This window comes from Salmo trutta, chromosome 2 (assembly GCF_901001165.1).
Source record: "Salmo trutta chromosome 2, fSalTru1.1, whole genome shotgun sequence".
Lineage (NCBI taxonomy): Eukaryota > Metazoa > Chordata > Actinopteri > Salmoniformes > Salmonidae > Salmo > Salmo trutta.
In genome coordinates, this window is record NC_042958.1 from 72,713,550 (window position 1) to 72,735,774 (window position 22,225).

General features: G+C 42.0%; 1 protein-coding gene across 1 annotated transcript in view; it reads left to right on the forward strand.

The window, feature by feature from the left end:
- Positions 1-22,225, forward strand: part of LOC115162698 (transient receptor potential cation channel subfamily M member 4) — a 91,471-nt gene that overhangs the window by 25,592 nt on the left and 43,654 nt on the right. The window contains exons 10-16 of the mRNA XM_029714175.1: positions 12,067-12,188; positions 13,948-14,244; positions 17,326-17,427; positions 17,729-17,987; positions 19,515-19,660; positions 20,246-20,358; positions 20,637-20,738. Of these exons, the coding sequence (XP_029570035.1) occupies positions 12,067-12,188; positions 13,948-14,244; positions 17,326-17,427; positions 17,729-17,987; positions 19,515-19,660; positions 20,246-20,358; positions 20,637-20,738 (1,141 nt within the window). The remainder of the gene's footprint in view (positions 1-12,066; positions 12,189-13,947; positions 14,245-17,325; positions 17,428-17,728; positions 17,988-19,514; positions 19,661-20,245; positions 20,359-20,636; positions 20,739-22,225) is intronic.

Here is a 22,225-nt window from a genome sequence, read left to right on the forward strand (position 1 = left end):
TTCCTAGAGCTGACTGCCCGGGGGAGAAGGTGACCAAGAACCCGATGGTCACTCTGACAGACCTCTAGAGTTCCTCTGTGGGGATGGGAGAAACTTCCAGAAGGACAACCAAATCTGCAGCACTCACCAATCAGGCCTTTATTGTAGAGTGGCCAGACGGAAGCCACTCCTCAGTAAAAGGCACACGACAGCCCGCTTGGAGTTTGCCAAAAGGAACCTAAAGACTCTCAGACCATGAGAAACAAGATGCTCTGGTCTGATGAAACCAGGAATGAACTCTTTGACCTGAATGCCAAGCATCACATCTGGATTAAATCTGTCACCATCACTACGGTGAAGCATGGTGGTGGCAGCATCATGCTGTTGGGATGTTTTTCAGTGGTAGGGACTGGGAGACTAGTCAGGATCGAGGGGAAGATGAACGAAGCAAAGTACAGAGAGATCCTTGATGAAAACTTGCTCCAGAGCGCTCAGGACCTCAGACTGGGACGAAGATTCACCTTCCAACAGAACAACGACCCTAAGCACACAGCCATTTCCTTAATGCGTTTGAGCCAATCAGTTGTGTTGTGACAAGATAGGGGTGGTATAGAGAAGATTTAGTAAAAGACCAAGTCCATAAAAATGCCTGGAATATTTCAATTTTGGAGAATCTCTTATAAAATGGGTCAAAGTTATGTATAGTAAACCTAGGTGTAAAATAGTAAATAATGGCTACATCTTAGAAAGTTTTAAACTGTCAAGAGGAGTAAAACAAGGTTTTCCACTATCGGCATATCTATTTATCATGGCCATCGAAATGTTAGCTGTTACATTTAGATCCAACAATAATATTAAGGGATTAGAAATCCGTGGCTTTTATGCTGATGATTCATGATTCATGTTTTCTTTTAAAACCACCATTAAAATCCCTCCACAGCCTCACAAAGGCTCTAGATACTTTTTCTAACCCCTCTGGATTAAAACCAAATCATGATAAGTGTATTATGTATTAGATCACTAAAAAATTATACTTTTACATTACTGTGTAGTTTACCAATAAAAGGGTCTGACGGGGATGTGGACATACTCGGTACACAGATCTCGAAAGAAAGAAATGATCTCACTCCAATACATTTTTATAGAAAGTTAACAAAATAGATAAGATCTTGTTACCATGGAAAGGAAAATACCTGTCTATTTGTGGAAAAATCACCCTGATTTAACTCTTTAGTCATATCACAGTTTACCTATTTGCTTATAGTTTTGCCTACACCTAGTGACCTGCTTTTTAAATTATATGAACAAAAAATATTCAATTTTATTTGGAATGGCAAGCCAGACAAAATTAAAAGGGCCTATTTATATAACGATATGAATATGAATTCGGAGGGCAAAAATGATTAAATATTAAAGCATTAGACCTCTCACTAAAGGCATCAGTCATACAAAAGTTATACTTAAATCTTAGTTCTTAGTACTTAGTTCTCTAGCAAATTAGTAAGAACGTCTCACCCCATGTTCAAGAACGGCTTTTTCCCCTTTTATTCAGATTACAACTGCTCACTTTCGATTATTTGAAAACAAAATAATTTCCAAAATATCGTCATTTTTTTAAACAAGCCTTAGAAAGTTGGTTGCAATTTCAATTTAATCCACCTGAAAAGACAATAAATAATACAACAAATATTGTTGTTAAACTCCAATATACTAATTGAAAATGTATAATTTTTGTAAATTATATCATAAATAGTACTGGTGGAGTTATGTCACACATGCAGCTAACACAGACGTATGGGAATTACAACCAACTAATTGCAGCATAACCACAAAAATGGAAGAGGCAAGTGGAAGGTGGAAAAAGTAAGGAATTTGTCTGTCGGCCCTGCAATAAAGACCAAAAATGGTTAAAGAAAATTGTGATAATTGAAAATGTATACACTACCGTTCAAAAGTTTGGGGTCACTTAGAATTGTCTTTATTTTTTTTTTAAGAAAAGCAAACTTTTTTGTCCATTTTAAAATAAATACACTTTAGACATTGTTAATGTTGAAAATAACTATTGTAGCTGGAAACGGCAGATTTTTTATGGAATATCTACATAGGCGTACGGAGGCCCTTTATCAGCAACCATCACTCCTGTGTTCCAATGGCATGTTGTGTTAGCTAATCCAAGTTTATAATTTTAAAAGGCTAATTGATCATTTGGAAACCCTTTTTTCAATTATGTTAGCACAGCTGAAAACTGTTGTTCTGATTAAAGAAGCAATAAAACTGGCCTTCTTTAGACTAGTTGAGTATCTGGAGCATCACCATTTGTGGGTTCGATTACAGGCTCAACATTTCCAGAAACAAAGAACTTTCTTCTGAAACTTGTCAGTCTATTCTTGTTCTGAGAAATGAAGACTATTCCATACGAGAAATTACCAAGAAACTGAAGATCTCATAGAACGCTGTGTACTACTCCCTTCCCAGAACAGCGCAAACTTGCTCTAACCAGAATAGAAAGAGGAATGGGAGGCCCCGGTGCACAACTGAGTAAGAGGACTAGTACATTAGAGTGTCTAGTTTGAGAAACAGACAAGTCAGAAGTCCTCAACTGGCAGCGTCATTAAATAGTACACGCAAAACACCAGTCTCAATGTCAGCGGTGACTCCGGGGTGCTGGCCTTCTAGTCAGAGTTCCTCTGTCCAGTGTCTGTGTTGTTTTGCCCATCTTAATCTTTTCTTTTTATTGGCTAGTCTGAGATATGGCTTTTTCTTTGCAACTCTACCTAGAAGGCTAGCATCCCGGAGGCCCCTCTTCACTGTTGAAGAGTGCTTGGAATTTTTGGTTCCAACCGCCGTGTCTTTGTGAGACACATGACATATGGAGGAGGAAGTGTGATGGTGTGGGGGTGCTTTGCTGATAACACTGTCAGTGATTTATTTAGAATTCAAGGCACACTTAACCAGCATGGCTACCACAGCATTCTGCAGCGATACACAATCCCATCTGGTTTGCGCTTAGTGGGACTATCATTTGTTTTTTTAACAGGACAATGACCAAACACACCCCCATGCTGTGTAAGGGCTATTTGACCAAGAAGGAGAGTGATGGCGTACTACATCAGATGACCTGGCCTTCACAACCACCCGACCTCAACCTAATTGAGATGGTTTGGGATGAGTTGGACCGCAGAATGAAGGAAAAGCAGGCAACAAGTGCTCAGCATATGTGGGATCTCCTTCAAGACTGTTGGAAAAGCATTCCAGATGAAGCTGGTTGAGTGAATGCCAAAGCTGTCATCAAGGCAAAGGGTGGCTACTTTGAAGAATCTAAAATATATTTTGATTTGTTTAACACCTTTTTGGTTCCTACATGATTCCATATGTGTTATTTCATAGTTTTGATGTCTTCATTATTATTCTACAATGTAGAACATAGTAAAAAATAAAGAAAAACCTTTGAATGAGTAGGTGTGTCCAAACTTTTGATGGGTACTGTATATTATGGTAAGTATAATAAAAATGTTTTTCTCATTATGGTAAGTGGTGAAATAAGTATAGCTAGTTATAATTGTAATGGCTTAGCAGATAACAAGAAAAGACAATCCGTCTTTACCTGGCTTTACCTGGCGAAATATATTTCTCCCATGGGCAAAGAAACTCAAAAGGGGTGATGATATTAATTCACAATACTTTAATCTGAATGAGCAAACCCTTCAAACAGGAAGGTGGATAATTTTAAATATTCTATTTGACCATAAACAAATATGGCTAATTCATCTCTATGGTCCAAATAATGAGTGATCCACGCTTTGAAAATATATATAATAATATATTGAGCGTACAGGCAATACATGACTCAATTATTATGGTGGGAGATTATAAAACGGTTTTAAGTACCTCAATGGACCGTAAAGGAAATCACACTACAAACTATGACATGCACTTAAGGAAATTATGAATATTATGGATATATAGGAACTAGTGGATATATGGAGGCTTAAATATCCTGACCTAGTGAAATATACATGGAGGAGGTTTAATATCCTGACCTCGTGAGATATACATGGCGGAAGCGTCTTGCCTACTTTCTTATGTCATTTTCACTGGCAACAAAAGTTAAGAGTGTTGATGGGGGACAGAATGCGGTCAGACCATCAAATAATTGGTATACACATTACTCTTAAAGCATTTCCGCGATGGCGAGGATATTGGAAATTGAATCAAATCCTACTGGATGACAACTTGTTTTTAACCAAGACAGAAGAATTTATAACTGACTTTTTCTTACATAACATTGGTACAGCAGATACCCTTACTGTGTGGGGCACTTTTTAAATGTGTGTTTAGAGGCCACACAATTCAATATTCATCTTTAAAACAAACACAGTTTTGGTCAAAAGAGTTCATCTTACCAAAGGAAATAGAGGCAGGAACAGTACAGATAGATAGGAATAAAAACTCTAACATTAAGAATTGAGAATAAGTTAGAGGAAAAACGAAAAGAAAATGAGGAACTTATTCAAGAAAGACCACGTGTAATATACACTGCTCAAAAAAATAAAGGGAACACTAAAATAACACATCCTAGATCTGAATGAATGAAATAATCTTATTAAATACTTTTTTCTTTACATAGTTGAATGCGCTGACAACAAAATCACACAAAAATAATCTATGGAAATCCAATTTATCAACCCATGGAGGTCTGGATTTGGAGTCACACTCAAAATTAAAGTGGAAAACCACACTACAGGCTGATCCAACTTTGATGTAATGTCCCTAAATCAAGTCAAAATGAGGCTCAGTAGTGTGTGTGGCCTCTACGTGCCTGTATGACCTCCCTACAACGCCTGGGCATGCTCCTGATGAGGTGGCGGATGGTCTCCTGAGGGATCTCCTCCCAGACCTGGACTAAAGCATCTGCCAACTCCTGGACAGTCTGTGGTGCAACGTGGCGTTGGTGGATGGAGCGAGACATGATGTCCCAGATGTGCTCAATTGGATTCAGGTCTGGGGAACGGGCGGGCCAGTCCATAGCATCAATGCCTTCCTCTTGCAGGAACTGCTGACACACTCCAGCCACATGAGGTCTAGCATTGTCTTGCATTAGGAGGAACCCAGGGCCAACCGCACCAGCATATGGTCTCACAAGGGGTCTGAGGATCTCATCTCGGTACCTAATGGCAGTCAGGCTACCTCTGGCGAGCACATGGAGGGCTGTGCGGCCCCCCAATGAAATGCCACCCCAGCGAACTGGATGGAATATGGGGAAAAATGCACAATTTTCTTTTTATGTTCAACATAGAAATGCTACCAAATTAATTCAGTAATCCAGGATTCACCAAACAATATTTTGAACCAGGAAGCAAAGTACTATTAGCATATGTTTTCATTTCAGTCTCCTCAGTCTCCTCTAACCGAAGTTAATTGTTAGGATTTATTTTGCTATTAATAGTGTAAAATTAACAGCTGTACAGAAAGACTCATGTGAAGGCCTAATTACAGAGGAGGAACTTTTAGACTCTCAGACTATTAAAAACAAGAATCTCTTGTCTGATGAAACCAAGATTGAACTCTTTGGCCTGAATGCCAATCGTCACGTCTGGAGGAAACCTGGCACCATCCCTACGGTGAAGCATGGTGGGGATGTTTTTCAGCGGCAGGGACTGGGAGACTAGTCAGGATCGAGGGAAAGATGAACGGAGCAAAGTACAGAGAGATCCTTGATGAAAACGAGCTCCAGGTCGCTCAGAACCTCAGACTGGGGCCAACGTACACCTTCCAACAGGACAACGACCCTAAACACACAGCCAAGACAACGCAGGAGTGGCTGCGGGACAGGTCTCTGAATGTCCTTGAGTGGCCCGGACATGAACCTGATCGAACACCTTTTTCTTTTTCTTGTATTGTGTGTAAAAATGATTTAATCAATTTTAGAATAAGGCTGTAACGTATCAAAATGTGGAAAAAGTCAAGGGGTCTGAATACTTTCCGAATGCACTGTACATGTTTTGTGATATCAAAAAAGAACTATAATGAGAGGGAAATGCTACAATAGCCTACTATCAATAAGATCCATTCTGCTTGTAGGTCCTACTACAAATTATGGGATAGGCCTATCGGTGAAATTGCCTAAAGAAAGGGGTAGCGGGTGTCACGTGTACTCCCTCTCCGGCCTCTAGGTCACCAGGCTGCTCATTTATGGCGCACACCTGTCACCAGCGTTACCGCGCATTTGCGCATAATGAAACTCACCCGGACTCCATCACCTTGATTACCTGCCCTTATATGTCACTCCCTTTGGTTTCTTCCCCAGTCGTCATTGTTTCTGTTGCATGTCGGTGCGCTGTTTGTGCTTCTTGTTTTGTTTATTTATAAAATGTATTCACTCCCGACTCGCAGCGTACATCGTTACAGTGGGACAATACTTTCATAATGCTCTCAATGAAAGGAGAAACGCATATCTGCATTTTAATCAAATGAGCATATATCATGTTATAAAAAAAGGTAAGGACCTTTAAATTACTGTTGGTTGGGCAAATTACTTATGATTCATGTCTGTTTAGTAGGCTAAGTATAATTCATGGTTGGATTTGGTTAGGGTGTAGCCTACAAGGCTTCACCATAGACCCAACAATCAGTCCAAGATTTAAATGAGTAAATAACATACAGTATGTCTATGAATCCTATCATATTGTGATTATCTGTAATCACATTTTTGGTTGGCTCTTTTAATCTGCTAGGTAAATTAACTAGAAGAGCCTATCTAAATACCGTATCGTACCCACAAGCGAACCTTGTCCATCCTCCCGTGTTGTCTTGTCATTAGCAGCAAGAATGGTCTTTACTTGCTGTGCAGAGTTGGTTTGATGGAGTTGTTGTAATAGGCCACTTCGTCTTGGTGGTTCAGAAAGGTTTTGGTAGCTCCTTGGGAGATGATGATCAGTCTGGCAGGGTGAATTATCCCGTGCTGGATCTCTGCCTCACGTAGGTGCACCCTGATAATGTTGTCAAGGCTCTCTTTCTGGTCATATCAGCAGTCATGTTGGGAAAGATCTTTGCCTTCATCCCACGAAAGTTAATATCTCCTTTCCTCCTTGACAACTGTAAGATTGCGTGTTTGACCTGACTACGCTGCATCCTCACGATCATCACGCGCGGTCAGCATGCCATGATGGTATCGATCCAATTCGATGTGTGTTCTCCACTGCTAGTTCACTGGAAAGTTCCTCAGCCTGGAACAGTTCTGTGAAGAATGCTGTCATGTAAGCCGTTGGATTTCCCTGTTCAATGCCGTTATCAAATCCTGTGACACGAAGATTACATTTACGACTGCATTTCCAAAACTTCAAACTTGTCACAAAGTTTGGTGTTTTCCTCAAGGAGAGAAGTGTGGGATTCTTCAAGTTCAGTTACCCTGCCATCCACTTTAGATATGGCTTTTTCAACTATGGCTGTCTTCTCATTTCATTCAGCAACTGATGTCCTAATTGTTTCCAAACTTCGTTGGAGCTTGTTGTCTATTGCTGTGCCTATCTCTATATGTATGATAGAACAGATGGGGATAGGGCGTTCGGATTCATTCAACTCATTTTCTCTCACTGCAGCTTGCAAACCCGATTCGGTGCCCACCATTGCGCCGACAGTGCGGTTTCTCAATTTTCTCAGTTATCTTTTGAGCTTTCCGTGCTCACTCCATGCGACCGGAACAGGAAGTGATCTCTATTTGTATTTGAACTGTCATGACTCTCTCTCCTTGGTTAGGATCTAAGGCACAGATTAGCTCGGCAAAGGGCTGACAGCAGTGTAGGCTGGTGACTTGAAAAATTGAGGAGGATGGAAGACCAATGGTATAGGCGCGGACCAAACGACAAAACACATTTGAAAAATAATCAAAGACAAATGATTTTAACCTAAACGTTTAATAAAGACATTTATAGAAAAATATTATGGGGAAGGGAATGAGAAGGCTACAGTCATGGGAATGGCAGCAGTGATTGAATGAGGGTATTAGGCATGAGTAGAGGTGTTCAGAGGCTTGACTTCCATGCAGTACAGGGGTGGAGGTGTTCAGAGGCATCAGTGCCAAAAAAGTTTCATCATGGATGGATGGTGCTGTAGAAGAGCCCAACTCCTCCACTAAGGGCAGGACAGGATTTGGCTGGGAAGACAAAAAAACAATAAGACACAGTTAGACAAAAGAGCTGAGAATGAGTTAGTCCAAGCAAGGAGTAAAATCACACTTGTGTGATAATATGATTGTGTATGGGATTGACTCTACATAGTAGAACATGTATAGGGGTACTCACAGTGCTTGGAGAGGAAACATTCAATGTGCCAGTGGATAAAAGGGCATATGGGGAATAACAGACAGCAGAGGACCAGGGGGCTGTTAAGTTCTTCAGAGAGCACAGGGCTGTTTAGTTCTTCAGAGGGCCATGGAGCATGGGGGAATTACTGTTGCAAACCAATTGTTCATGAAATCAATTCAATACTAAATTGGTAACATAATTTCATGAACAATTAAACTAATTGAAACCTTATTATAATGGGGAAAACATGTTAAACACTTACTTTAAAGTTTAAGTCCATTCTTCTCTTAGTCGGCAAGCTGGTCAATGGCCTCATACCAGTAAGGATCTTTCTGCAGTGATTTAAGAATTCTCCTCTCTATGGATAACATTACAAGGTTCTTCAGTGTCTCTTGTCCCATAGTGTTCCGAGAGTAGCAGCCTCTTGAGGCAGGAGAAGCTTCGCTCCACCCCAGCTGATGTTGCCCCAATAGTAGCAACTAGGCACCTGAGCTTGCACAGCTCAGGCATCGCTTCATCAAGTCCACTGCTCTTATAGTGCAGGATTGTGTCACACAGCTTTGCAATGTTCCCTTGAATCTCCTCATCACAGTACAACACTTGTTTTCAGTCTTTCCTGATAAAAACAAATGGCCATAGGTCTGCAATAGGCTTGTCAGAGCATCATCTGGGAATTTTATCTTGAATTAATCAAATTTACTACCATGTAACAACTCCAGGAATCACATGCGGTTCAGGCTTTTGTACCTCTGTGCTATGTGAATTATAAGTGAAATAATCTGTCTGTAAGCAATTGTTGGAAAAATTACTTGTGTCATGCACAAAGTAGATGTCCTAACTGATTTGCCAAAGCTATAGTTTGTTAACAAGACATTTGTGGAGTGGTTGAAAAACACGTTTTAATGACTCCAAACTAAGTGTTTGTAAACTTCCAACTTCAACTGTATATGATTAAATATGAAACTATTTTTGAAAAGATAGAAATGGGATTTTAGTTTTCTAATGAGATAATGGTTTTTCATGTCTCTTGCACACAAACTAAGCCACGCCCCTATTGAGGTCAGAGTTCGTGTCAACATGATGGAACCGCCTTTCAGGCCAGAGTGCTTAAAGGGACTCGCTGAGAATTTAAATATTGACCAGAGAACGTGAGGACGTGGTCCACACATTGAAATGGTTAAAACTACAAGACCAGAAAATAGTAAGACCCTCTGAAACTCTCGACGAGTGAAGAGGGTGAAGACTAGACCAAAACGTGCACAGTCCGCATCTCTGCATGCAAAGTAGTCTAGGACAATCGACCCAAGACGGGAGGGAAGAACAGGTCCCTCTCACCACCGTGTGGTACATCTGATATATCCATTCTAAGAACACTCCAGAACAAAATAAGACTACAACTAAGAAGGACATTGTGACCTCTGGTGGACAACCAGAGACTTGCATTGAACTACTCCCTATTGACAGACCAAGTGGTTTCAACAAAGAGACGACAGAGAAAGACATCTACGCGTAAATATATGTTGCATTTCTAATCTGAATGAGCGGTATAAATATTCATATTTACTGTTTCCAAATGTATGTACAATAAGTCTACTCTCTTTGTCTCTCCCACTCTTTATCTTTCTCCACCCCCTTTCCATTGTGTAACAAGCCGTCATATCTGGTTAGTCCACTAGGGACTTCTCATTGCATTATGTTAGTAATCAATAACCCATACCGTGTGTGTATGTTTATGTAATTCTTTGTGATTAGTTAGTTAGTTAGTAAATAAATAATTAAGCCAATTTGTGTATCGATTCATCACTTAGGTTATGGTTCGTGAAGATTTATTAAATCAACGACTTGCAGAATGAGACTGATATGGGGAAATTATTGATTGATGACTGGTATGATATCGATATATTCTTAAGTTCATTCGGGAAATGGTAACTGATTAAATAAACTTTTCTCGTGGTGCCCCAAATTCCTAATGAGTTAATTGCTACATGATTATTTTCATTGAGTAATAATTAAATGTAGTAGGTAATTATTCGATGAATTGCAGACATCACATTAATTATAGTCATGTCATGACAGAACTAAAGATGTTAGGTGTTCAAGGGAATTATGGTGCCTTGACATTATAATAGACATCTTCGTCTGACATTATGGTGGAGACGATGTACAGTACCAGTCAAAAGTTTGGACACACCTACTCATTTGAGGGTTTTTCTATATTTTTACTGTTTTCTACATTGTAGAATAATAGTGAAGACATCAAAACTATGAAATAACACATATGAAATCACGTTGTAACCAAAAAAGTGTTAAAAAAATGTAAAATATATTTTAGATTTGAGATTCTTCAAAGTTGCCGCCCTTTGCCTTGATGACAGCTTTGCACACTCTTGGCATTCCCTCAACCATCTTCACCTGGAATGCTTTTCCAACAGTCTTGAAGGAGTTCCCACACTTGTTGGCTGCTTTCCCTTCACTCTGCAGTCCAAACCATCTCAATTAGGTTGAATTCGGGTGATTGTGGAGGCCAGGTCATCTGATGCAGCACTCCATCACTCTCCTTGGTCAAATAGCCCTTACACAGCCTGGAGGTGTGTTGGGTCATTGTCCTGTTGAAAAACAAATTATTGCCCCACTAAGCGCAAACCAGATGGGATGGCATATCTCTGCAGAATGCTGTGGTAGCCATGCTGGTTAAGTGTGCCTTGAATTATAAATAAATCACTGACAGTGTCACCAGCAAAGCACCCCCACACCATCACACCTCCTCCTTGCGCTTCACGGTGGGAACCATACTTGCGAAGATCATCTGTTCACCTGCTCTGTGTCTCATAAGGACACAGTGGTTGGAACCAAAAATCTCAAATTTGGACTCATTATACCAAAGGACAGAATTCCACTGGTCTATTGTCCATAGTTGGTGTTTCTTGGCCGAAGTAAGTATCTTATTCTTATTGGTGTCCTTTAGTAATGGTTTCTTTGCAGCCATTTGACCATGAAGGCCTGATTCAGTCAGTGTCCTCCGAACAGTTGATATTGAGATGTGTCTGTTACATGAACTCTGTGAAGCATTTATTTGGGCTACAATCTGAGGTGCAGTTAACTCTAATGAACTTATCCTCTGCAGCAGAGGTAACTCTGGGTCTTCCTTTCCTGTGGCGGTCCTCATGAGAGCCAGTTTCATCATAGCGGTTGATGGTTTTTGCAACTGCACTTGAAGAAACTTTCAAAGTACTTGAAATGTACGCATTGACTGACCTTCCTGTCTTAAAGCATTGATGGACTGTCGTTTCTCTTTGTTATTTGAGCTGCTCTTGCCATAATATGGACTTAGCCCTATTTGGTAAAAGACCATCTTCTGTATACCACCCCTACCTTGTCACAACACAACTGAATGGCTCAAACACATTAAGAAGGAAAGAAATTCCACTATATAACTTTTAACAAGGCACACCTGTTAATTTAAACGCATTCCAGGTGACTACCTCATGAAGCTGGTTGAGAGAATGCCTAGAGTCTGCAAAGCTGTCATCAAGGCAATGGGTGGCTACTTTGAAGAATCTCAAATATAAAATATATTATTTTATTTGTTTTAACATGATTCTATATGTGCTATTTCACAGTTTTGATGTCTTCACTATTATTCTACAACGTAGAAAATAGTACAAATAAAGAGAAACCCTTGAATGAGTAGGTGTGTCCAAACTTTTGACTGGTACTGTTTGTGTGTGTGTGTCTGTTTGTCTCTCTGTGTCTATGCGTGTCTCTTTGCACGTGTGTGTGTCAGCGAGTAAGCAGCGCGTGTCAAGTGAAGCCAGCCCCTACACTGAGGAGCTGAAGCTGGCGGTTACCTGGAACAGAGTGGACATCGCCAAGAGTGAGCTCTTCAATGGAGACATCCACTGGAGGGTGAGACACTCATGTGCCCAATCAACCCCTAGACCCTAGGCCAGGATTCCCCAACTGGCGGCACGCGATCCGAATTCCCAAAGTTTTTTGGGGGGACGTAATAGACTCAAAACACCAGGAAATCAGCTCCAAGTGATATTTATTTAAGAAATGTGTTCCCAAGTATCCCACGCATAATAGAGAGAAGCATGATTGTATACAAATGTAAGCAAAGTTTATTATTATGTTTTAGTCAAACATTATATCTCTTTGGGCGTCTTGTGGTCAATTTGCCATCTACAAATTATTTGTAATTATATTCTGGCCCCCTGACCATCTGCTCAAGAAAAAGATCGTTGAATGGCCGAATCTAGTTGTTGATCCTGGTTTAGGCCCTATGCACTATTGTGAAAATTCCACCAAGCCTATCAGAAGGCAGGTAGACTTTTTACAATATTGGGTACACATCTCTTCAAATGCTTAAGGTCTAGGAGGATTGGGAAATGGAGGGGATCAAATCGGGACAGGGTTTCTCAATACTTTCACTTTTTTTTAAATTATTTTCTCCACAGAGAACTTAGTAGTAAATCATTTCTCTCTTCCAGCCACACAGCCACGAGAGATTAACAACTATAAAATTGATGTGTGAATGCTGATCTTCTGTACGTGAGCACTGTTTTACAAGTGGTGTGTCTGGATGGTCGAGAGAAATAATACACTACTTTAGCCACAAAGGCTTTGGGAGACCCAGCCTGTTCCATCTATACAGCAGCTGTCAAAGACCTGTTCCATCAGATTCAAGTTTATGTGCCATTTCATTGTAGGTTTGGACATACACTGAGTATATAAAACATTAAGAACACCTACTCTTTCCATGACATAGACTGACCAGGTGAATCCAGGTGAAAGCTATGATCCCTTATTGTCACTTGTTAAATCCACTTCAGTTAGTGTAGATGAAGGGGAGACAATTGAGACATGGATTGTGTATGTTTGCCATTCAGAGGATTAATTGGCAAGAGAAAAGATTTAAGTGTCTTTGAACAGGGTTTGATAGTAGGTGCCAGGCACATCAGTTTTTGTCAAGAACAGCAACGCTGCTGGGTTTTTCAAGCTTAACAGTTTCCTGTGTGTATCAAGAATGGTCCACCACCCAAAGGATATCCAGCCAACTTGACACAACTGTGGGAAGCATTGGAGTCAACATAGGCCAGCATCCCTGTGGAACTCTTTCGACATCTTGTAGAGTACATGCCGGATTAATTGAGGCTGTTCTAAGTGAGGGGGGGGAGGGGGGGGGGGCAGGCAGTGTAGAGGTCATGATCATCTCATGCACAGTAAGGTAGCTCCCATGACATGCTATTGGTAGACTTCGTTAGTCAACATAGGAGTGTTAATATTTTTTCATATTTCACACATGTACAAGCGTGTATTGGAAATGTTTTTTTGGCATATCCCAAATCCCCCTAAGACACCCTCGGAAAGTGGGGTCACAGCCCGGGTCTGCCATTAACAATGGCAACCCTGGAGCAAACAGGGTTAATAAGGGCCTTGCTCAAGGGTACATCAACAGATTCTTTACCTTGGTGATTCGAACTAGCAACATTTCGATTACTGGCCCAATGCTCTAACCACTAGGCTACCTGCCACCCATTGGTATCACGTGGAAGGAAACAAGGGAGGGACTACCTGAAATTGTACAATAAGAAACACACATTTTTGTTCTGTTACCTCTCACCTTTGACCTCTGAACCTCTCAACCTCCCTAACCCCCCTGCAGTACCAGGACTTGGAGGACTCCATGACGGACGCGTTGGTCAATGACAAGCCACAATTCGTGCGCCTCTTCACCGAGAACGGACTCAACATCCTGGACTACCTGACCTATGGGCGGCTGGAGAGCCTCTACCGCTCGGTGGCCGACAGCTCTCTAGCCTACGTCCTGCTGCAGCGCCGCCTAGGGGAGCGCCAAGGTATAACAGGCTCGCAGACCATGCTGCTGGATGTCTCTCCTGCCAAAGGGTCTGGTGGGCCGCCAGGAGGGCGGCGGCCTGCGAATAAGTTCAGTTTATTTGAGGTAAGAGATGTGTTTTTAGTACATTTTTATTAAATGTACTCATTTCAAGTACACTACATATACAGTGCATTCAGAAAGTATTCAGACCCCTTGACTTTTTACACATTTTGTTACAGCCTTATTCTAAAATGGATTCAATAGTTTTTTTCCCCCTCATCAATCTACACACACTACCCCATAATGAAAAAGCAAAAACAGATTAAGACATTTTTGCAAGTTTATTAAAAACAAAAAACAATAAAATTGACATATGTATTCAGACCCTTTAGTCAGTATTTTGCTGAAGCACCTTTAGCAGCGATTACAGCCTCGAGTCTTCTTGGGTATGTCGCTACAAGCTTGACACACCTTTATTTGGGGAGTTTCTCCCATTCTTCTCTGCAGATCCTCTCAAGCTCTGTTAGGTTGAATGGGGAGCGTAGCTGCACAGCTATTTTCAGGTCTCTTTAGAGATGTTCGATCTGGTTCAAGTCCGGGCTCTGGCTGTGCTCCTCAAGTACATTCAGAGACTTGTCCCGAAGCCACTCCTGCGTTGTGTGCTTAGAGTTGTTGTCCTGTTAGACTGGGGCGAAGGTTCACCTTCCGAGGTCCTGAGCACTCTGGAGCAGGTTTTCATCAAGGATCTCTCTGTACTTTGCTCCGTTCATCTTTCCCTCGATTATGCCTTGTCTCCCAGTCCTTGCCGCTGAAAAACATCCTACAGCATGATGCTGCCACCACCATGCTTCACCGGTAGGGATGGTGCCAGGTTTCCTCCAGACGTGACGCTTGGCATTCAGGCCAAAGAGTTCCATCTTGGTTTCATCAGACCAGAGAATCTTGTTTCTCATGTTCTGTTAGTTTTTAGGTGCCTCTTGGCAAACTCCAAGCAGGCTGTCATGTGCCTTTTATTGAGGAGTGGCTTCTGTCTGGCCACTCTTCCATAAAGGCCTAATTGGTGGAGTGCTGCAGAGATGATTGTCCTTCTGGAAGTGTCTCCCATCTCCACAGAGGACCTCTGGAGCTTTGTCAGAGTGACCATCAGGTTGTTGGTAACCTCCCTAACCAAGGTCCTTCTCCCCCGATTTCTCAGTTTGACTGGGCGGCCAACTCTAGGAAAAGTCTTGGTGGTTCCAAACTTCTTTCATTTAAGAATGATGTAGGCCACTGTGTTTTTGGGGACCTTCAATGCTGCAGACATTTTTTTGGTACCCTTCCCCAGATCTGTGCCTCGACACAATCATCTCTCAGAGCTCTATGGACAACTCTTTCAACCTCATGGCTTGGTTTTTTCTCTAACATGCACTGTCAACTGTGGGACCTTATATAGACAGGAGTGTGCCCTTCCAAATCATGTCCAATCAATTGAATTGACCACAGGTGGACTCCAATCAAGTTGTAGAAACATCTCAAGGATGATCAATGGAAACAGGATGCAAATGAGTTCAATTTTGAGTCTCATGGCAAAGGGTCTGAATACTTAAATAAGGTATTTCTGTTATTTAATTTCATGAATTTGCAGAAAATGTCTAAAAACCTGGTTTCACTTTGTCATTATGGGGTATTGCGTGCAGATTGATGAGAACATTTTTTAAAATTTAATCCATTTTAGATTAAGGCTGTAACCTAAAAAAAAATATTTCCGAATGCTCTGTGTAGAAAAGTATGTGGACACCCCTTCAAATTAGTGGATTCGGCTGTTTCAGTCACACCTGTTGCTGACAGGTGTATAAAATTGAGCATACAGCCATGAAATCTCAATAGACAAACATTGGCAGTAGAATGGCCTTACAGAAGATGCCAACAAGTCATATTGTCACATTTCTGCCCTACTAGAGCTGCTCCGGTCAACTGTAATTGCTGTTATTGTGAAGTGGAAACATCTAGGAGCAACAACGCCTCAGCCACAAAGTGGAAGGCCACACAAGCTCACAGAATGGAACCACCGAGTGCTGAAGTGTGTTACACGTAAAAATGGACTGTCCTCGGTTGCAACACTCACTACCCAGTTCCAAACTCACCGGGAGCTTAATGAAATGGGTTTCCATGGCTGAGCAGCCGCACTCATGCCTAAGATCACCACGTGCAATGCCAAGCGTCCGCTGGAGTGATGTAAAGCTCGACTCCATTGGACTCTGGAGCAGTGGAAATGCGTGCTCTGGAGTGATGAATCACGCTTCACCATCTGGCAGTCTGACAGACAAATCTGGTTTTGGCGGATGCCAGAAGAACACTACCTGCCCCAACGCATAGTGCCGAATGTAAAGTTTGGTGGAGGAGGAATAATGGTCTGGGGCTGTTTTTCATGGTTCGGGCTAGGCCCCTTAGTTCCAGTGAAGGGAAATCTTAACGCTACAGCATACATTAACACTAGACGATTCTGTGCCTCCAACTTTGTGGCAACAGTTTGGGGAAGGCCCTTTCCTGTTTCAGCATGACAATGCCCTTGTGCACAAAGCTAGGTCCATAGAGAAATGGTTTGTCGAGATCGGTGTGGAAGAACTTGACTGGCCTGCACAGTGCCCTGACCTCAACCCCGTCAAACACCTTTGGTATGAATTGGAACGCTGACTGTGAGCCAGGCCTAATCGCCCAACATCAGTGCCCCGACCTCACTAATGCTCTTGGCTGAATGGAAACCAGTCCCCGCATCAATATTCCAACATCTAGTGGAAAGCCTTCCCAGAAGAGTGGAGGCTGTTATAGCAGCAAAGGGGGGGCCAACTCCATATTAATGCCAATGATTTTGGAATGAGATGTTCGACGAGCAGGTGTCCACATACTTTCGGTCATGTAGTGTACTTTGTTTGTGTTTGCACTTTTGGGTTCCATTGCACCAGGCAAGTTCAATCAGGTGAATGAACATGAATGCTATTTGAATCTAGTTCTGGAGGGTTAGTTATTTCTGTTAGATCTGGAAATGTTTAGTTGTGGATTATGGCTGTATGAAAACAGCACCTGCTGTTATTTGAAATGGACATGACAAAACATCCCTATGCTTTTAATATGGTTTATCAATCATTCCTCATTCTCCTTTTCTTGTCATATTATCTTCCCCCTCTATCTTCTCCACCACCCTGTCCTCTCTCTCTTTCTTCTCAGGTGTCGAGAGTCCTGGAGGACTTGATGGGGGATGTGTGTCAGCCATTTTACCACTCGCCACTGGGACTGGAGAACATCTCCTCCCAGAGAAAGGCTCTCAAGGTACTCTCAATCACATAGATTTTCTTCTCTCTTTCTTTCCTTTTGCATAGTTTATTTTTCTTCATTTCCCTCCATTTTCTCCTTGTATTCACTCTTTGTGGGCTTTGTACTTTGATTCGTGTAAATTAAATTGCATATTTGGTCCAAGATACTTAAATTCTTTATTGGAACTCCCCCCAATCATCTCTCTTTCTCTTTCTCTTTCTCTCTCTCTCTCTCTCTCTCTCTCTCTCTCTCTCTCTCTCTCTCTCTCGCCCTCGCCCTCTCGCCCTCTCGCCGTCCCCCTCACCCTTTCTCTCAGCGTGTGAGTAAGTTGTTGCGGGGCGACTGTGCGTACCAGGACAAGCGCTGTCTCTTTCCTTGGGCTAGTCTCTTTGTCTGGGCTGTGCTGCAGAACCGCAACGACATGGCCGTCTTCTTCTGGGAGATGGCAGGCGAGTCGGTCCTCAGTGCTCTGAGCGGCTGTAAGCTCCTACGGGAGCTGTCCAAGCTGGAGAGCGAGACGGAGACCAAGCTGGCCATGAAGGAGCTAGCACAGAGGTTCGAGAACCTGGCTCACGGTGAGACGAGAGGACACCTTTTCTTAATAGAAACATGAAAAGTGATAATGGAGAGGATGTTATGTCATTTCGTCCATAATATTATAAAGGTTGAAAAGCGGAAAACAGTGCAGAACCTGGTGTAGTGGTAACACTTCTCGCTCTCATCTCACATGCGACTCCCCGCCGGAGACCAGGGGCTCTATTTTAACAACCCTAACGCAATGGTAAATCTAAGCGCTGTTGGTAGTGCTATACTGTAGGTTTGGGGCTGTGCCAGAAATATTGTTGCTATTTTCACAATCATAATTATGGACGCAGTTGCTGAAGGTGGGGCAAAAGGGCTGGGTTTTAATGAATAAACTATTTGTGGGTGTGTCGTGGCTTGGCCCCTCACTGGCCAATCAAAACCTGCTCCATGGCTAAATAATGTGGTTGCTTCAAGTTTGTATTTACGGTCTTTCATGTATTGCGTTGTCATCAACTCCAATTCGAATGTTAGTCTGTTATAGCCTAGTTCGTTAAATTGCCTGCCCCATATTTACAAAACATATTGAACATGTTTGCAGTCCACGTTGTAATTGCATTGCTTCAATTTGGAAACACATTGTTAAACATATGCTATAGCATTCGCACTGATATATGGGCTAGGCCTACTGTAAATTGCATTCTGTGAACATGCCAAACGTAGTCAATGAGCAAGATTAAATTCACTCGGCTATTGATAAGGCCTAAAAAGACAATGTATAATTCTAATCAAATTCTAATAAAAACAAAACAAAAACTTGTTTTAAATAGGCTAAATACAGTTACAGACACCATAAATGTTCGCTGTGGGCGTATAATTCAGACAAGGCAACTTAGACTATGGAGGGTTTTACGTATATCCTAACTTGTCACAGGGAGCTGGATAAAGATCCAATATAAAGAGAAAGGGGGAATGTCTACTCACCATAATTGTTGCCTATGGGCATATAATTCAGACAAGGCAACTTGCTCCCAAATATGTTTTATAAACATTTGAACCATCTTACAGATCGCATACACACTTCTCCAAAAGTTGCATTGCATGCTTGCCACGGACATTCTCACCATAAAACTAGGACGGTAAAATCATGTTCGGTTTTAATAACATTTTAAAACAACAAATGTCAAATGTAATGATATCATAAAATTGCTGTTGAACCAGCCTTCGTTATAGTAGGCCTAAGGTAAAGATAGCCTATAGAGGGCTTGGATTTTGAACATATGAAATGGAAAACAAACAATTGTTACAAGAAAATAACTTCTAAAGACAAGGTTCACCGATATTCACAGAGGTTCTCATCTCTTGTGTCATGATGGGCATGGACACATGTAGCTTATATCATGGAGGGGATTTTACGCACGTCCAAAACTGGATCTGTATCGCTAAAATAATGTAGGCCTTTAAATCCGTCTCTGTAGATTTATTCAGTAAATGTTACCAGAGCAGTGAGAGTCGCTCCTTCACCGAAAACTGTATCTGCATCGCTAAAATAATGTAGGCCTTTAAATCCGTCTCTGTAGATGTATTCAGTAAGTGTTACCAGAGCAGTGAGAGTCGCTCCTTCACCCTGCTGATCAGGAAGTCTCCCGTATGGGGAGGGACCACCTGTCTAAAGATGGGCATGGCCGCCGATGCCCGCCTCTTCTTCAGCCACGATGGAGTACAGGTAGGTCGGTCTGTCTGTCTGTCTGTCTGTCTGTCTGTCTGTCTGTCTGTCTGTCTGTCTGTCTGTCTGTCTGTCTGTCTGTCTGTCTGTCTGTCTGTCTGTCTGTCTGTCTGTCTGTCTGTCTGTCTGTCTGTCTGTCTGTCTGTCTGTCTGTCTGTCTGTCTGTCTGTCTGTCTGTCTGTGTGTCTGTGTGTGTGTGTGTGTGTGTGTGTGTGTGTGTGTGTAAGACCCGTACAAATTATGTGATGCTTTCCAACTCAAAGCTGCCAAACTTTTTGATAAGATCAGTATAAGGTAAGTGTGGAAAAGTCTACAAACTTGTCTGGCTGGCTGTATTGTCTGTATTGTCTGTATTGTCTGTGTCTACTTGGCTGGGCTATTCTGCCTTGGAATTAAACAAAACATTTCAACCTGCGCATTCTTTTCACTGTCTGTAATCATATTTCACTGCGTTTTGGATGCTCCAGTGCATAGAATGTAACCATGTACATTTGAAGTTGTTTCCAGGAGCATAACGGGACATCATAGGCTACAATAGATTGAATAAATTGCAAACCTCGACATCTCTATGTGCCTCCCCTCCAGTCTCTCCTGTCTCAGATCTGGTGGGGGGATATGAAGAGGAGCACGGAGGTGTGGAAACTCCTCCTCACCTTCTTCTGTCCCGTTCTGATGTACACCCAGCTCATCTCCTTCAGGTACCTTTAGTACCTCCTCCACATCCACCTCTGTCTGGGAGTGTCTGTTTTTCTGACCCAGATTAAGCCTAGTCCTTGTTTAAAAGTGAATATCAATTTGTGTTTGGAAAACTCTTTCTTTCTGCGTGCTTTTCTTTCTGCTTCTCCTTCTTATCACTAGCAATGTGTGGGATTAAGTCGCTGATTACGTAAATCATGCATTGATGCCAATGGTTAGGATTTGGCCCTCAGTACCTTAGTTTCAAAGTTATTTATACTTTAAACTCTGTCTTTCACAGGGAATTGGAGGAGCCGGGGAAGCCTGATGAGGTTGCACAGGGTAGAGACAATGACAGCCTTTATGGAGAAACAATTTTCTCCTTCTCTGACATCAAGCACATGTAACTTTCCCTCTAAAAACCCAATTTCATTGTAGTGTGTGTGTTAAATTGTGTATATACTGTATGTCTCACCACGTTTGCTTTCTTGTCTGTTGCCTGCACCTGTTATGTGTTTGCATGTAAATATACCTACTATAACATTTGTTAATATGCAAGTATGCAGTGTTTTCCACTAGTGCCGGTTGTCGGCTATACAGCTGATTACAGACTCATTTTCAGCTGGCTACTTTTTCCACTTAAATTAATTAGGCTAATTTTCAATTCACTAGTCAGAAAAAGCTCTGCGGAGCCCTCTCCCGCTAGAATGAACGATATGCATCTAATAGCTCCCGAGTGGCGCAGCAGTCTAAGGCATCTTAGTGCAAGAGGTGTCACTACAGTCCCTGGTTCAAATCCAGGCTGTATCACATCCGGCCGTGATTGGGAGTCCCATAGGGCGGTGAATAATTGGCCCAGCGTCGTCTGGGTTTGGGTGGGGTAGGCCGTCATTGTAAATAAGAATTTGTTCTTAACTGACTTGCCTAGTTAAATAAAAAAATAAAAAACAAATTGCGATCTATTGATAGGACAGGTGCGTGTCAGTCACAAAGTGAGCGATTACAGGGAAACACTACTGGTTTGACAGTCTGCTCTCACTGGGCACACACTGGTTTAATCAACTTTGTTCCCACGTAATTTCAAGGAAATTACGTTGAACCAACATGGAATAGACGTTGAATTGACGTCTGTGCCCAGAATGCTGTCTGTCCCGCCTCCCAGTACCTGGTAACCTGTTGTGAGTGCTGTGGTTGCAGTCAACATTTTTTACATGGAGGGAGAGAGCATGAATTTGTACGTCCCATATAATTTGATTGAATTTGTATGTCCCATATAATGTGGTAACGATGAGTCGAAATCCGCTTAGGCTATTGTTTTCTGGCACATTCATTTATTTTGTTTTGCGTGCAGTGTCTGCCATCAACGATGGCACACTGGCCTGGGGCCAGTAAAAACATGCTGGGCCTGTGAATCTTGTCAGCAACTGGCCCGACATGCTATTTGTATTTGAGCAATATGATTGGCCATTCATTCAAGCACCCACCACACTCGCGCGAGTCACAAACCTGTCCAACCTATAGGCCTTGCATGACCCCAATGCATTTAAGAACTACACCATGTCTGGGACAGTAGAAATTCTGTTTGGGCCAGTAGATTTTGGCCTACTGGCCCGACCGGGCCATTGATAAAAAAGTTAACATTGGACCCTGGCGTGTTTCATATGCAGCCATGGAGGGGTGGCACATATGCTCTTTACTCTGCTTTGATTGACGAACAGCAAGCTGGATTCATTTCTTCTAAAAGTTGTCGAACTGACTGAATAAAATCGATCTCATATATACTTACCATTCATAAATCATACAACGCAGTTATATGTCCATGGTATCGCATCAGGATAAGTGAAGTAAAGATGTAGTTTGTATTTTTGGTATACAGTGCCTATAGAAAGT